The 17,879-nt window shown below is 32.7% G+C and overlaps 1 protein-coding gene across 1 annotated transcript; it reads right to left on the reverse strand.

The window, feature by feature from the left end:
* Positions 1-980: 980 nt before the first annotated feature.
* Positions 981-4,417, reverse strand: LOC137810998 (cytochrome P450 84A1). Its single transcript, XM_068612534.1, has 2 exons — positions 3,403-4,417; positions 981-1,802 (listed from the first exon to the last, which is right to left on the reverse strand). Exons 1-2 carry the CDS (start codon positions 4,345-4,347, stop codon positions 1,179-1,181), a joined length of 1,569 nt encoding a protein of 522 aa, XP_068468635.1. The 5' UTR covers positions 4,348-4,417; the 3' UTR covers positions 981-1,178.
* Positions 4,418-17,879: the final 13,462 nt, after the last annotated feature.

The following is a 17,879-nucleotide window of genomic DNA, read 5'->3' on the forward strand; positions in this document are numbered from 1 at the left end:
TCTCACTAAATTCTACTAAACTCAGTTGTCTCTCTATACCTACTCCAAATTAAACAACAAAAGAAACATTTATTTGTGGTTTAGCCAATGGAGTAATGTTTTGTTTTTAGTGTAGAGGTGATCAAATTTGATTGTTCATGTCATCGTTGTCCAATGAGTCTAATAGAAAAACAATGAATTCACACCCTAAAAAGACACATGCCAGCATGTTGACTTAACTCATTGCAATGTTCATGCTGACCAATATGTTGGATTGAGCAGAATGATGAATGGTAGATTTTCCTGTCAGAAGCAAAATAGTGGAACTTGAATACAAGATTAGTCTGTGTTTGGTGACAAAGTAGTTAAAGGTGTCAAAGGTTTACAGCCCCGGAAATAGTGTTCAGTTGACTTGGCTTCTGGATACAAAACAAGGGTCCAAGGTGTCACTTTCACGTTTCACCTAAACTGCTAATCTTTTTTCTGTTTCAAACTCCACTTTTATGCACCGCCAAATCTAACTAAATAAAGTCAATACAGTGTAAAATGTTTGCATATCATTTCATATCAACTGGGAAAGCAATCTATGGGACTTAGTCCAAGCATATCAACCTCATATATTTGCAGGAGTTGTGAACCTGAGGGATGTTGATTTTTATGACACCCTTTTGTTGATTTTTCTATAGCTGCAATTTCATTTCACACCCAAAGTCATCAACTTCATCTGATCCACTTGCTTAGAAAACAATACTGCTATCACTGTTAAATATGCGATTTCATGTCAATCCTCTCAACAAACATTAATTCTCCATCAACCCTTTTCAAAATATTCACTAAAAATGAAACTAAATTACCACAATCCTGCAATTTAATTTGTCACACCAGTTATTGGCATTGCCACCATGGCCACTCACTCTTTTAATACTGCTTCACTTTTATTTCAGTGTATCATACAGATAAGAATCAAAACGGAAGTGGGGCAAAAAGAAACGAAATACATATCGCATCAACAAGAGTTTTTCAATTAATTTTTTTGAAACAGAGAGAACAACCACATGTACCACATTCTTGTTGTTTCTCTCACTCTTTGCCCTTTATATTATTTATGATGATTATGTATAATTGGGGTGAAAAGAAAATATAAAAAATAAAAGGAAGAAGGATCCAATTGCTGCTGTTTTTATTTTTATTTATTTTTTCTAAAAGAGAGGGCACACCACGCGCTTGGTTGGCACAGCAAGGAGTCGCGTGGCTTTCGGAGCGGTGAGTCCGAACACGTCACCCATGTCCAACTCACTGGGTTTCATTCCATCTGGCAATTCCCACGTGAAGCAGTGGAGGAGGTGAGCCACCGCCGATTCAAGCGCGTACAGTCCCAACTGCATCCCGGGGCAGGACCTTCGACCCGACCCGAATGGAATAAACTCGAAGTTGCTCCCCTTGAAGTCGGGCACGCCCGGTTCCAGAAATCGGGCGGGTTTGAATGTTTCCGGTTCCTCCCAGCAGTTTTTGTCCCTCCCAATGGCCCACGCGTTGATCATCACGCGCGCCTTCTTGGGGATGAAGTAACCGCCGACCGTCGTTTCCTCCGCCGTTTCGTGGAGGAGGAGCGGGATCGGAGGGTGGAGGCGTAGGGTCTCTTTGAGGGTACATTTTAGGAATGTGAGTTTCTCGAAATCGGATTCTTCAACCCGACGGTCCAGGCCCACTACATCCGCCAGCTCCTGTTGGACCCTCTTTTGGTCTTCTGGGCTTCTCATTAACTCCGCCATGGCCCACTCAATTGCTGATGCCACCGTTTCCGTCCCTCCAAACATCACATCCTGTATAATGTTAAAGCCAACACAATCAATCACCAATATCAATTCTTATTCACCAAAGAAAAATTATTGGATTGATATTTTTTTCCATATTTTTCTAAGAGAAGACATGCTGTTAAAACTGGTAAAGAGAATGAAAAAACAAAATAAATAATTATTTTTAAGTCATATTTCAATTATTTATTTATGAACATAACGTGAGATAAAGAAATACAAAAGGTGATTTGATACCCACAGCCCAATCATCAATATCAATTCCTTATTTACTTAGCACCTTCAGATGGTAAAAGAAAAATTTGCCATTGAATTTTTTAATTGAAAATAAATAAGAAAAGAAAAGGTGACATGGAGGGGGAAATGACACCAACCCAATTAAATCCACTATGAATGAACACGTTGAAGGTGATGATCACTGCAAGTTTGGTGGCCTATGTTTCCGCATGCTATATTTACGTATCTACTAAATCTTATCTACTTTTTTTTTTCCTTCTTCTCCGTTTATAATGGCAATAACTGTAGTAAACTTGCATTTACCTTTTCATTTCAGCACGAGTAATCATAATTGATTTGGGACATGTTCTTTTGTAGTAATGTATATTTCTTAAATAATTTACCATGTTTATAAACAAATTCAACAAAGTTTAATAAGTAAAAACAATCGCACAAGTTTTCTAGAAAATACTTTACAATTGGAGAGATTCTTATAAGTCAAATTTCTAACTTAGACATGTAAATCGAGTTTTGACAATTCAGCAAATAAAATAATAAACTAATAAACCAACTTTTGACAAATTAAAGCCTCACTAACAAAGACCTATACATATTTTCAACATGACAGACAGAGATGCAAATACTTTTACAACTAGCATGTATTTTCATGTCACTGGTATACATATTTAAAATTTAACTAAAGTCTAAAAGGTGCAAAATTATTTATTGCAAAAAAAATAAAATTATAATATATTTTTTTAAAAGATATGAAACATCCTTTAAAGAAATTAGAAAGTTAAATTAGTTGTTAAAATTTATACATTATAATTTAACATACGAAAGTGGATAATTTTAGGCAATATTCTCTGTAAACTCAAGGCAGAGGCAGTTTCTTTAAGGTGGTACAAATTGTCAAGGATGAGAATGAGAATGAATATAATGAGAGATATTTTGGGTTAATTTCCCAACAAACACTACCTTTTATAAGTTGAATTCTTCATCCAGTTTTTCTATAATAACCAATTCTCTTAATCTTGCATACAAAACACCTTTAACAATTTTAGATTTCACAATTAGAAAATTCCACTAAAGTGGAAAGCAATCCAAAGAGAGTGACACTTTGTTCGTATAATTTTCTTTCTAAAAGTACCAATTAGAAAATAAATAATTTCTAATTGCACTATAGACAAAATAGTGACATGACAAAAACCTTGATAGCATGAATTATGAATTAAAAAAAGGATAGCTAGAACCTTAAAATACGAAATAATTCTTAAAAGGATAATTTTTGTTATAAATATTACGATTTAATAAGAAGAGAAAAAGAAATAAATGTTGATGTGTTAAAAAGAATAGATTTATAAAAAAAAGGGTAAAAGGAATGCGTAGATACCATAATGATAGCTTTGATGTTATCCTTAGTGAGTCTGATAGAGTTTTGGAAATCCTCAGGTTCATTGTTCAACTTGGCCTCTTCGGTGTAGAAGGCGAGCAACTCATCCACCATGTCTGTTTCTCCATCACAGACACCATTCCCATTCTTTTTCTTCTGTACATGCTCCTCGATGATCTTATCAATGAAACTATCCAACGCGCCGCGAGCCCTAGCGAGGCGCGCGTTGAGTCCCTGAGGGTCCACGCGCCCGAGGTAGGGTATAAAGTCTGCGATGTTGAAAGCGCCAAAGAGTTTCGAAAACTCCTGTAGAATCCCAATGAACTCGTCCTGGCCCTCCTGCGAGGTCGACCCGAAGGCCGCACGGTAGATGATGTTTTTCGTAAGGTTGAACACGAGCTCACCGATGTTGACAGTTTTACCGGCGGAATTGGCGACGGTGCGGACTGCAGCGTCGACCTCGTCGCGCACGGACTGCCAGGACTCGGCGCGCTTGCGGCTGAAGAGTTTCATAACGCAGAGCTTGCGCATCTGGCGCCAGAAGGGACCGTAGTGTGCGAAGGCCATGTCGGCACGGTCGTAGGTGAGGTAGCTGATGGCGATGGTGGCGGGGCGGTTGGAGAAGATGTTGTCTTGGACTTGGAGAACCTGACGCGCCGTCTCGGGGTCGGAGATGGCGACCATGTGGAGGAAGCCCATGCGGAGGTGGAAAAGACCGCCGTATTGCTTGGCAAGGGTGGCGAGACCGCGGTGGGTTAGCTGGTCCATCATCAACATGTTTCCTATGATTGGTAACCCCTTTGGTCCCGGCGGATAAGGTGCTCTTCGACGAGTACGATGTAGCAAAACCAAGAGAAGTGTTGTTAGTGGGAGGATGAGTAAGATGGCCATGTTGAATGGATTTAGGTTGGACATGGCTTCGGATGATTTTAGAAACCAATCCATGTGGTTTTGATGTTTTCAGTGACTGAAATCTAAATTTTATGTTACAGCAAGCGTTGTTGCTGAGTCGAGAGAGTGTTATGGGACTTATATATACACTGTTCGAAGTACAGGGCTAGTAAGATCTTTACAAAAAAATCATTATAATAATATTTTAAATTAAAAAAAATAAAAAATAAAAAAATTAATTTATTTGAGTGTTAAATATATGTTTTTCACCATATTAATATATCATCATCATCCTTCTTTTAAGAGAAAAGTTTTGTTATAAACAATAAAAAAAGCATACATTTAATACTGTTTATAATAATATAATAATATTTTTAAATTAAAAATAAAATAAAAATAATAAAATATTAATTTATTAAGATATGAAAGATATTTTTTTACTTCTAAGAGTATTAATATATTACCTCTAAATATGGACCTAAGAAGAGATAAGGAGTGGAGTTCTTCTACCCCACCATGTGTTTCTTAACACCAAAAATCTCCCCCATTAATCCTATTTCAAAGATACATTAAAATTTTGATTCTTTTTTTTTTTTTTTACTTAATTGCCGTTTTTTTTATTTTCTAACTATTGCACATATATGATCTTACATCCTCATTTTAATTACCTTTAAATATATATATATATATATATATATATTATATTATATGAGAGATTTTTAGTATTATTTATACATTTAATAATAATGAAATTAATAACCAACATCCTCCCTTAATTCTGAATTGGAACAACCTTCATGCCCAACAGATCTCTTAACTTAATGAAATTATCGATCTTCAATGGCTTAGTGAGAATATCTACAATCTGATCTTCTGATCTGCAGTATTCCAATTTGATCATGTTCTTCCCAACTTGGTCTCGCAAGAAGTGATATTGAATATCAATGTGTTTACTTCTTTGATGAAAAACCGGATTCTTTGCAAGATTAATTGCAGAGACAACATAAATCTTAATCGAAACATCTAGATTAAAATAAAACCAATTTGAGTCATGATATTGCTAAGCCAAACTTATTGATAAACACTTGTTGTTGTTGCTACATACTCAGCTTCACAAGTAGATAATGCAACAATTGACTTTTTCTTTGATGACCACAAGCAAACAGTCTTTCCGATCATAAAACAATGACCAATTGTGCTCTTCCTCTCGTCTGAATCTCCACCCTAATCACTATCTGAGTATCCGACGATCTCAATCTTCTTAGATGAAGAGTAAAATAGACCAAAAGTTGTAGTACCTTTGATGTAGCGCATAATTCTCTTTGCAGCTTGTAAATGAACTTGTTGAGGTGACTCTATGTATCGACGGACCAATCCCACAACATAACATATGTCGGGTCTAGTACATATAAGATATCTAAGGCTCCAAAAAATCTGCTTAAAGTATGTTGCATCTATAGTTCGCCCATCACCTTCCTTCGTAAGCTTAATTCCAGTTCCAATTGGAGTCTTAATTAGGTTTGAATCCTCCATCTTAAACTTCTTTAAAAACTCAGCAGCAGATTTCCTCTGATGAATGAAGATTCCATCGTATCCTTGGATGACTTCAATGCCCAAAAAGTAGGACATAAGACCGAGATCAGTCATCTCAAATTCCTTCATCATGATATGCTTGAAGTCACCAATCATTTTGAGATTACTTCCATTTGCTTTCACTTTAATCTTGTACACCCACTTCACATCAATTGCTTTGTGTCCTTTTGGAAGATCAGTGAGTTGCCATGTATTGTTTTTCTCAATAGCCATCAATTCTTCATTTATAGCCTCTTGCCATTTGGGGTGTTGAATGGCATCTACAAGTCTCACGGGTTTTGAATCTGCAAGAAAAGCAAAGTGAACCAAATCTCCATTGCCATCAACTTCATCATCAACATTTACTTCGTAATCTTGAAGGTGTACAGGTTGTCGTTGCTGCCTTCTTGGTCGCTCCATCATAGTTGCAATTGGAGCTGCAACTTCTGGTTGAATTACAACTTCAGGTTGAATTGCAGGTGCTTCAAGAGTGACTCCATCTTTCACATCATCGTTCAAAACGTAAATATATCATTTTTTCGAATCCATTTTAGTTGTTGCATTCCATTTCCATTCCTCATTTTCGGCAAATGTAACATAACGACTGGCAATCACCTTCTTTTTCATTGGATTGTACAATTTGTATCCCCCATGCTTATATCCAATGAAAATGGTCTTCACTGCCTTATCATCCAACTTCAATCTTGCTACCTTGGGGATGAGCATAAGTAATTGACCCAAATACCTTCAAGTGTTGCACATTGGGTTTGAATCCGCTCCATGCCTCAATTGGAGTTGTGTTAGGAACACTCCGAGTGGGTGATCTGTTTATCAAATATACCGCACATGTTACGGCCTCAGCCCAAAAATAATTTGGCATACCCTTCACTTTAAGCATGCTCCTCGCCATGTCCATGATTGTTTTATTCTTTGTCTCAGCAACTTCGTTGTGTTGAGGTGTGTAGGGACAGGTTATGTTATGCTGCAACCCAAATTATTCACAGTGCCTTTTGAACTCATTAGACTTGTACTCACCCCCTCCATCACTACGCACCATCTTAATTAGTCTGCCATTTTGTCTTTCAACAAATGCTTTAAATATTTTAAAGTAGTGGAATACCTCATCCTTGCTTTTCAATAGATAAATCCAGCTTTTTCTTGAGAAATCATCAATAAAGGTTAAAAAAATACTTATTACCTCCAATTGATGATATGTTCATCGGGCCACAAACATCTGTATGAACAAGCTCCAAAGGAAATTTCGAACGCTAAAGCTCCTTAACAAATGGTATCCTGTGATTCTTTCAAAAATGCAAGCCTCACACAATTGATCAGGGTGATGAATATGGGGTAAACCATTCACTAAATTTCGTTTGGAAAGATTTTCCAAACTCGAAAATTTAAGTGCCCAAAGTGTAAATGTCACAACCACGATTCATTATTCTCTATTGCATTCAAACACTTGAAATCACCCATATGAAAATCTATCGGAAACATGCGATTTTTTTATAAAAAGGTTTTAAGAATCAAACTACCTTTTTTATAAAAAATTGAGAATTGATTTTCAACTATGTGCATCACGTAACCCTTTTCGGCCAGTTGTCCCATACTCAACAGATTACTTTTCATATCAAGTACATAGAAAACATCATAGATGTACCTGTGATCACCATTCTTCAATGTGATAAGAATTTGTCCTTTTCCAGTCACTGGAACGAACCTGCCATCACTGAATTTCACTTTTGTGTGAAATGAATCATCCAAATTTGCAAACAACTCCTTCTGACCACACATATGATTTGTGCAACCAGTATCCAAATACCAAGTCTGACTGTTTGGAGTTTCATTTGATGTGGCTGCAATTAGTACTGCATGATCCTCTTCATCTTGTTCGTGATTACTATCTTCTTGAGCACAATTGACAGCATGATTATCACCTTTTGATCTGCACTCATTTGCATAATGGCCGCGTTTATGGCAATTATAACACTCCACATTATATACATGCCTCCTCGTCCTCTGCGACCACGTCCTTCGTGTCAAGAGTTATTTGAACTTGGATTGTGATTGGAACCAGTGTTGTTTTGCTCAGTGCCTCCATGATACTGGCCTCCACGACCATTGCTGGAATACCTACCACCACGTCCCCGTCCTTTTCCTCGTGAACTACCGTGTTTATGATAGGAGCTACCAATTGAGGCTTGTGCTTGTAAAGCCTGTTCAATTGGTTTTTCAATCTTATTTTCATTCATCCGTTGCTCATGCGCTCGTAGGGAACCATACAATATTTTTACTATCATTGTTGAAATGTCATTGGCCTCTTCAATTGTGGCAACAACATATTCAAATCTGGGAGTTAAAGGCCTCAAAATCTTCTCCACCTTTGCCTGCTCTGAATGTGTTTCACCATTGGTCTTCATCTGATTTGTCAAGGCAAGAACTTTATTTATATAGACATCAATAGTCTCTGTGGTTTCCATCCGCAGCAGTTCATATTGGCGTCTTAGGGTTTGAAGACGCACCCTCTTGATCTTGTCATCACCTTTATAATTGGTTGACAAAATGGTCCAAATCTCACTTGCGGTTGTTGCTCCTTTTATATGTTCAAACTTCTCGTCATTCATCCCTTGATGAATGAGATACAAAACCTTCTTATCCTTCTTCTTTAGTCACAATGCGCTACTCTTGCGCCTCAGTTGCATTATCGGCTAATGCAGACACTCCACTCTCAACGACATCCCATAACTCATGATAATCAAACAAAACTCTCATCTGCACACACCACCGATTGTAATTTTTTTCCATCAAGGATAGGGACGGATAATTGGGTAGAGTTCATGATAATAGACTGACTCTTGATACCATATACTACCCTGTAAAATGACCATTAATGCAATACTAACTATAAATAATTTAAGAGCAATAAAATCTGAATTAATAACCAACATTTAACACTAATAAAATCTAAATTAATAACCAACCGTTGGTGGTGATAATAAAAATGATGTTGTTTATCAATGAATAAGAAATCATTGCAAGAAATTTTAAATTTATCTATGGATCCAAATTTATAGAAAATTTCAACATTTCATACTGATACTACCCCACAAATTTGTATCTATCAATAATTTAATATTAAATATGAAATATGAAATATTATCCTTTGATATGTATCCATCAATAAATTCAATATTATATACGACTTATTATTCCCATATACATATAATAACAACAATACATATTATTACCCACAGATTAACATATTAATAATAATGATAACAATAACAACAATACTATAATATTAATAATATTATTATTAATACTAATACTATTATTTATTAATATTATATACAGATATATAAATATGTGAAAATTACTTACAAATCTATATCAATAAATAATATAAATATTAATATTATTATTATTATTATTATTAATAATAACATTTATATTAATAAGATTAATATTAATAGTAATATATATCTATAATAACAAAAATAAAAATAATAATTTTAATATTAATAATTATAATAATAAATACAATATTATTATTAGTTATTATAATATTATTATTAGTTATTATGATCGTTAATATTATTAAAATTATTAATAATAATATTGTTAATGTTATTAATATTAGGTACAGTCCATAGATAAATTTACGTACGAATTATATAAAAAATTTATAAGTAAATTTATATACAAATATGAGGATAATATTAATAATATTAAAATTATTAATGACAATATTAAACATATCAATAATAAAATTATTATTATTCATATTAATATTAATATTTTATTATTGTTATTATTATTATTATTATTATTATTATTATTATTATTAGACGTAGCTAACTTTTGCATTCTGGAACACCCTCATGAAATTCTATCTTTCTTCAACATTGATATCAATCTTGAAGAAGTTGTTCAAACCTTAATTTCCTAGCGTCAAAATCTAATTCTACTTTATTAATCTCTTTATAATTCAACAGGAGACTTGCATTTAGCTCAAGGATTTCTAAACAAAAGGTTTATCGATGAAATATACAAGAGAGTTAATTGGTTATTGTAAGGGTATGGTCTGACAAATAATACGCCATCCTCAGACTCACATTTCACTAAAGTCTCAGTAGCTTACGTTCGAGGTTGGGGGTATGTAAGGATATGACTCTGGCCCGATCCTAGATATATCAAGATCGGTCGCCGACCCTAAGAGCAAGCATCATAGCACGAAACATGAGATCCTGAATAATTAACCTTAATTACTCAATTAAGATAGAAACATAACCTTAAAGTGAAAGTTAGGAATGCGCTCATATATACTATCTAATGTAATACACACTAGTAAAAGAGTATTCCTATCCTTAACCATTTTAGATGTTCTAGATATAGAGTCGCCTATACTCCTATCTAAAACAGTTATATCTAAACCTTAACAAATATAGATCAAACTGCTCATTATCACGAGTACCAATAAAATAAAATAAAAAATACAAGATTAGATGTTAAAGTATTAGGTGGCACTGTTTCTTATATTCCTTTTTTCTCTTGCATTTTAGTCGTACCATTTCATTATTTTTTCTAAAAGACTCTTTTTATATTTCCCCTTTTGACCAAATATAAATGTTTATGAAGAGGCTTTTTGACTAAGAGGCTACGCTAAATGAAAATTCTCAAACCAAACACTCCATAATAAATCAGTTCTCCAGTATTAACAAGAAATTTGATTAGAAAGAAGTTATCAATTCCTTAACACTTTCAAAAACCAAAATTCTTGACTTATTGGACCACTTTGGCTTTTCAACAACCAAAATTCTTTGATAAAACCTTATTCTTATTATTTTTACATCCTCAATTCTTCTTCCTTCTTCAAGAGTTACCAAAAAAAACCTTAATTAACTATAATATACTAAGGGCATGGTTAAATATATTTTTCGTTCTTACTTTAAAAAAAAATCATTTATAGTCCAAACTTTAGATGTAAGAAAAATTAGTTTGTTAGATAAATAATGATTTATTTTAATAGTTTTCTCAATATAAATAAATATTATATCTAAATTTTGAAACAAGAAAAAATTAATTTATTTAGATTGTAAAGTTTGAAATAAAGAAAAAAAAGATATTATAAAAATATTTGTTTATTTTACAATTATATTTTATGAATATTTTTTTATAAATTTAATAATACTTTTTATAAGAATTAGTTATTTATGTTTTGTTATCATAAGAAAAATGTGAATATATATATATATATATATATATATATATATATATATATATATATATAACGGATATGTTTGCTCTGTACTCATAATAATAATAATATTAAAAATAGTATTATTAATAATATTATTAAAAATATTAAAAATAATATTAATAATAATAATATTTTTATAGTAATACTAATAACAATAATGATAATAATATTAATATTATTTATAGTAATACTAATAATAACGACAATAATAGTAATAATTAGATTAATAATAATAATTATCATTAACTTTAATAGTAATAATACTATTATTGTTAATAATAATATGAATAATAATAATATAATAATAATAAAATTATTATTGTTATTATTATTATTAAAATTATTAATTATTATTAATGTTGTTTGTGTTATTATTATTAACATTATTTTTAATAATATTGTTATTAATAATATTAATATTATTACTTTTTATTATTATTAATAATATCAATTTTTTTATTAATATTAATATTATAATCTGTATGTAAAATGAGTAAATAACAAATGAATTTATTTTCCTCAATTACAATTACCAACAGATAATATCGTTCAAAAAACAATTCCATTCCCCATTTACAAGTACACATTTTTATCAAAATCAGCGAGTATATCTTTGAATCTTATAGTATTAGAAATTATAATAAATAGTTTTTTAAGCATAGAGAAATCCATTAAACTGGTTTCTAAACATTAGTAAAATATATTTAACAAGATATTAAAATGAATGTTTAATCATTGAAAATTACTTTATACGATTTTATTTCTTTAAACATTAAATAAGAGAGGAGAATTTGTGGAAAAATAAATTGCTAATCAATTCTATAATGAAACAAAAAATTGAAAAAAAAAATCCTAAGAAAATCATTGGCCACCTAACCCGTAGAACGGAGTTGCGTCGGCAACTGAGTGTAGATGATGAATTAATTTGCTAGCAGCGGCTAAACCCACAAACTCACTCAAATTCAAATACACGCTTACTGGGTTTAGGAGCGTTTTGTATTTCATGCAACTTGCTTCATGATTTTTTTTCAATTAAATCCACCATTTTCAATCTGCAACTATAACTTGTCAATGATACGGCACATCAAGGGAAATAAGCAAGCTAATTTTCTAACATTTTCTCTGCTGAAATAAGTTATGTTTGACCATGACCATCTCTTTTTGATAAACAACTTTTTTATTTTAATGTGTTTTAAAAAATATATAAATAATATATATATATATATATTATAAAAAAATCATTAAATAAAAATAATTTTAAATAAAAAATTAATTAGTTATTATATGGATTAAATTAAATATTATTTTATAAATTAAAAAATTATTAATTTTTAAATTAATTTTTATTATTAATAAATAGTTTTTAAATTAGTATCTAATTAGTTACAAAGTTTTTATTATCAAATTTAAAATTTAAATAATTAATAGTTAAAATCTTGGTAAGTAATTAAATATTAATTTAAAAATTATTTATTAATAATAAAAATTAATTTAAAAATTAATAATTTTATAGTCTTTAAAATATTATTTAATTAATATAATAATTAATTATTTTTAGTGTTTAAAATATATTTTTATTTAATAATTTTTTTAGTAGTTATAATAGCTGTTTTTTTTATTGTTTAAGTAACAAATATGTACATGCATGGTTTGGAATCATATCTTTCTACATTTGACCTATATGTTTAACATAACTTTTAGAGTCAAACTTGCTTGTTAACATTTCTTCAACCGCACAATAAATGAATAGATACTAAATAAATGAGATTTCATAGAAATCTACCGTGTAAAACAAGTTTTAAGGTTATTTATTTTTCTATTTTCACCTATCCTTTTATTGTATATATGAAAAATCCCACTTTTTTTTTTTGTTTACACTTTAACTTGCTACAAAATGGAATATGATAGCATTTTAAATTTACATAACTGAAGTTTAAAACTTCTTCCTATCAAATTGTTGATATAAGTGGAATTAAATATGATTTTCCAAAAATTAAACTATTTAGTTTGAACTTTATAAACAAAAAAATTTATTGAAAAAGAACTGAAAGTAACTAATTAAATGTTCGAGAAAAGCTGATTATCCATTTCACATCCGTGATTATATAAAAGTCTTCGACTAATTGTCCCACTTTTTTGTGTGAATAACAGCTATCGTTTGATTCATTGGAAGAAAAAAGTGAAGACAGTGACATTTTATTTATTGTTTTTAGAATTTTATATAAAATATTTAATTAACTTTTTTGTTTTCACTTTTACTTCTTGCATACAAACTTTGTAAATCAATAATGAAAAGAAGAGGAGAATGAAAATAAAAAATATGTTAAAAATTTAAATGAGTTAAAAGTCCTATATTAAATAGAAACGTAAAATTAAAAAAACATATATAAAATAGTATTATGTTATCTTATCTGAGTTACTCCTAATTTATTAGTGTTAAATGTCCCTCACTATCCCTTATAAGTTTTCCAACAAAAGTGTTAAAGTGAAATACAAAATATTCTTAAACCAAACGGAAGGATAGTTAGAATTTATTCAAGTAATTTTGTTCTGTAAACACTCACAAAAATAATATATAATTTTATAAACTATAATTAGTTTATACATTAATTAAAAATTCTTTCGAGGGAACTATTATTTTTTACAAATTAACATATTTATAATCTAATTTTAACTTTTAGAAAAAAACACTTCATTGTTTTTTTTATAATCAATAAAAGGATTTTATATTCAAATGAGTAAATAAAAGGGGTGTGATATGTTTAAGAGTATTATGACTCTTCGTCTTTTTTCTAGATACATATGTGGTTCATGAAATATAAAGATAGGTTGAACCTTGTGATCATCCAGCGGCACTGAAAGCTGATAGATTTGATATGGGACCTTATTTTAGCTATAATTCTATGCTCATCACGTCGCTCTCTGTTGTTAGATATCAAAGCCATTGACGGTTTCGTCTTACCATTAACTCCAATATTTCTTAAAATCTTGGTTTCTTGTTTTATGTTTTTGTTTGCTGGTTTTTCTCCCTTAGCATTAAAGTTACATACACGGTTTACGCATATTTCTTCCATAATAATTGCTTCCACAACTTTGATACTTTTGAATATTGAAACCAGCACCCTGAATTCCGAACACTGTATATACATATTGCGTGTTTTAGCATTTCTTTTATGAAAACAACTAGTATTTGTAAACTTTCTGTCGTGATAATTAAGCACTTGTTAAAATGGCCTATCAGAAATGTGTCAAAATATCTACGAATTTGATGAGCGAGATGTGCCGTTTTGAGGGCAAAAGCTCTGACGGGCTGAGGTAAATGATTGGAGAGTGATCAGCATGGGTTTTTCATTACCAGATTGTGAAAACTGCATTAGGATAGTTTGATGGACCCACATGCGACGACGTTAAATTATGAAATGTAATTTGGATTTGAACACAGGGACATGGACATCATAGCCAGCATTATTAATCCCCCCACAGGCATGGGACCGAAAATATCGCATTTTTGGAGTGCAAGTAAAGCAGACATGTTTGTTTTTCCATTGTTTCCCTTTCAATATAAACGTGCACTAGGTCAGCCTGGTAGTGAGAAATTGAATAATAGATCATAGGAGTTGATCTGAAATGGTGGATATTTGAGTATGTCTAAAGTTTTTGTACCGTTTTACACCAAAATATATATCAACTTAAATTAATTGTAGAGGTACTTTTCTTTATTTGGGAGGTGAAGAAGGGACATATGAACTTTTGTTAAGAACACATTTTAATATTGAAGACATCAAAAGAAGAACAGTGACAAGCACAAGGATAAAATGTTCCATGCCTTTATACATATAAACATATATCACAAGGATAAATTGTTCCATGCCTTTTATACACATAAACATATATAATGATTGTACCGATCAGTCCTCGGACATCGACGTCAGGGATCGACATCGGACCTCGTCAATAGAGGGAGATATCGGACGTCAGTGATCTGAACAACTATATTGGGCCACGTAAGGTGGGCCCCAGAATTATACTAGTTACCAGTTAAAACATCAGATATGAGAGGAAGCCCTAAGATACGAGGGATCCATGAAGGTGGTGTGTATAGCACATTCAGGCGCGACACGAGTAAATAGCCATTGGAGGCACTAAGGCCCGATTAGGGCTAGGGTTTCCAAGGGAAGCTGCATGCATGACACGTGAATACTTAGGGCACTCATAGAACATATGACCCTAGAGATTTGGTGCACAAGTTGGTACCAAGGCGACCATTCTGTTAGTCGTTGCACTCCAGTTATGGGAAGTCTTATATGCTAGATTACGCTAAGATTGCATGATAGTGGCACATGGACATTCTCCAAGGAACCCTAGACAAGGGTAACAGAGCAGAGGTAAACCCTAGTTTCAACCTATATAAAGGGTGCTAAGAACCCTAGCAAGGTACACAGTTTCTAAGACTGGAACTACTTTATACACTTATTGTTTCTTTGCCCTAATACTGACTTGAGCGTCGGAGTGCAAACGGCCGCTAGGGCGCCCCTTTGTCTTTGCAGGTGAGAGGTTTCTTGACCAAGAAGGCATGATTCTCAGACAAGATTGAAGGGCCAAAGCAGCTGTTGGAGTCAACTAGCGAAGCGAATCAACCGGCGAGAACTATGATTAATTATTATTTTTTCTATAAATTTAATTATTATTTAATAATTTTCTTAATGATTTTAGTAATTGATCTTTCCAATATTTTTATCATGTTCTATCTATGTTCTGCATAATAATTAACAATATCATCAAGTAATTATTATTAGGCAATTGGATTTTATTTCATCATATCTATCAATCCATACATCTTGATGTCTAAAATTATGATTATAAATAGACAATACTAAACACTATAACTCTTAAAAATGACTTGAAAAAAGAAATATCATTACAAGTATCTCTACTATAAGACTAAAGCCGAAAACAAAAATAAAGACAACAAATTAAGAAGAATTTCGTCCTTACAAGAAAATACCTCATAAAAGGGGTCTAAGTAGCATACGGAATTATTACTTGTTGAAAAAATGTTCTGACAGCCAAATTATTAATTAATGAGTTTTGACAAGCACCAGACAAAGCCAACGAAGTGGGAGATTAATTAGGATATCATGAGTTGAGAAGTGTAGCAAGGAATTGAAGAGGAAAAAGAGATTTTGACTACAGAAAAGGATATATTTCAGTTATAAACCAACTGCATAATGGTTTTTACATTTCTGAGTGCTATTCTATTTATATACAAACAAACTTCATCTGTAAAGAGAATATAGGGTACAAGGGTTACAACTCCATTACTTCTTTCAACAAAATTCCACAAAACAAATCAAACCTATAAATAGGGGTCGTCATTGGATTTTGGATTTTTCAAAAATCCAATTAAATCCAAATAAAATGGATTGGATTTAAAATCCATATCATTTTAACTAGATCAAATTTATTTGGATTTTTCTTTTTAAATCCATTTAAAGTGAATTAAATCTAGATTAAATCCACTTTATTAATTAAATTAAATCCACTTTATCAATTACATTAAATCTACAAACTAATTTAACTCGAACTAGGCCTAAGTCGACTCAACCTATAACGCAGACCAACTCGGCTCAACATCGGCCCAGGCTCGAACGGCTCGACATCGGCTCGTACTCAGACCACTCGATATCCCGGGCCTGGACGACTCGACATCAGCCTGGACTCGAATGACTCGACATCGGCCCGGACCCCAAAAACTCGACATCAGCCCGGACCCGCTCGGCTCGACCCCGCTCAGTTCGACATTGGCCCGGGCCTGCTCAACTCGATATCGGCCCGAGGCCCACTCAGCTCGACATCGACATGGGACCGCTCGGCTCGACATCGGCCCAGGACTGCTCAGCTCGACATTGGCCTAGGCCCGAACGAATCGACATTAGCCCGAGCCCGTTCGGCTCGACATCAGCCCTAGCCCACTCGACTCGACATTGGCCTAGGCCCGGACGACTCGACATCAGCCTGGTCCCAAATGACTCGACATCAGTCTGGGCCCGGACGACTCGACATCGACTCGGGCCTGCTCGGTTAGACATCAACCCAGGCCTGCTCGGCTCTTAGACCAGATTTGTAGAGGGTGGTCTGTTGGAGTGGAAACAAGTCTGTTGGAGGTAGTAGAATTGGCAGAAGCAGTAACCATAAGAAGAATTATGGGGTTTTGTGTGTGGAGCAGAGCAAAATTTTGTGCACGTTTACCTTGGAAGATAAATGAAGAAGGGGTCTTGAAGAAAGAATTATTGGCAGTAGGAATTCTATTCTGATCCATCTAATTTATTTGTGTGTATTAGTACACAAATCAAATTGTGGCCTGCTGATTGAAGGTGCTACAAAATGCTTAATTTTGGGCATGTACATGAAGTAGGGAATGGAATGCTGTCAAATGAATCCTGCAAGTAGCCATGCATGGTATAATGGAAGCCTAAGAACGTTTCTAAACCAGATTTGAGATGTTAAAACGACCCAAGAAGCGTGGAAAAAATTGGGAGCAGCATGATGGAAAGGAAGGGAGGGTAGAAGCTTTGTTGGATGGGTCTGCTTAGGGAGTACATTATCTTTGGATTTAAGACCTTAGATATTGCCACAATCATTATTATTATATTTGATTCTGCTGCATAAGTGGTATAATGGATGTTGATTTGTGGTACTGTGGGGGACCGTAAGTACTAGTCCCTTTAGACCAATTGTGTAGGTTTATGGGTTG

The sequence above is a fragment of the Phaseolus vulgaris genome, chromosome 2 (assembly GCF_000499845.2).
Source record: "Phaseolus vulgaris cultivar G19833 chromosome 2, P. vulgaris v2.0, whole genome shotgun sequence".
Lineage (NCBI taxonomy): Eukaryota > Viridiplantae > Streptophyta > Magnoliopsida > Fabales > Fabaceae > Phaseolus > Phaseolus vulgaris.

What these genes read in the sequence shown, in the direction of transcription:
- LOC137810998 (XM_068612534.1), bottom strand. Translation starts at nt 4,347, where the DNA reads ATGGATTGGTTTCTAAAATCATCCGAAGCCATGTCCAACCTAAATCCA. An exon ending in ACATCAAAGCTATCATTATG is followed by an intron (nt 1,803 to 3,402) that starts GTATCTACGCAT and finishes AACATTATACAG; the next exon opens with GATGTGATGTTTGGAGGGAC.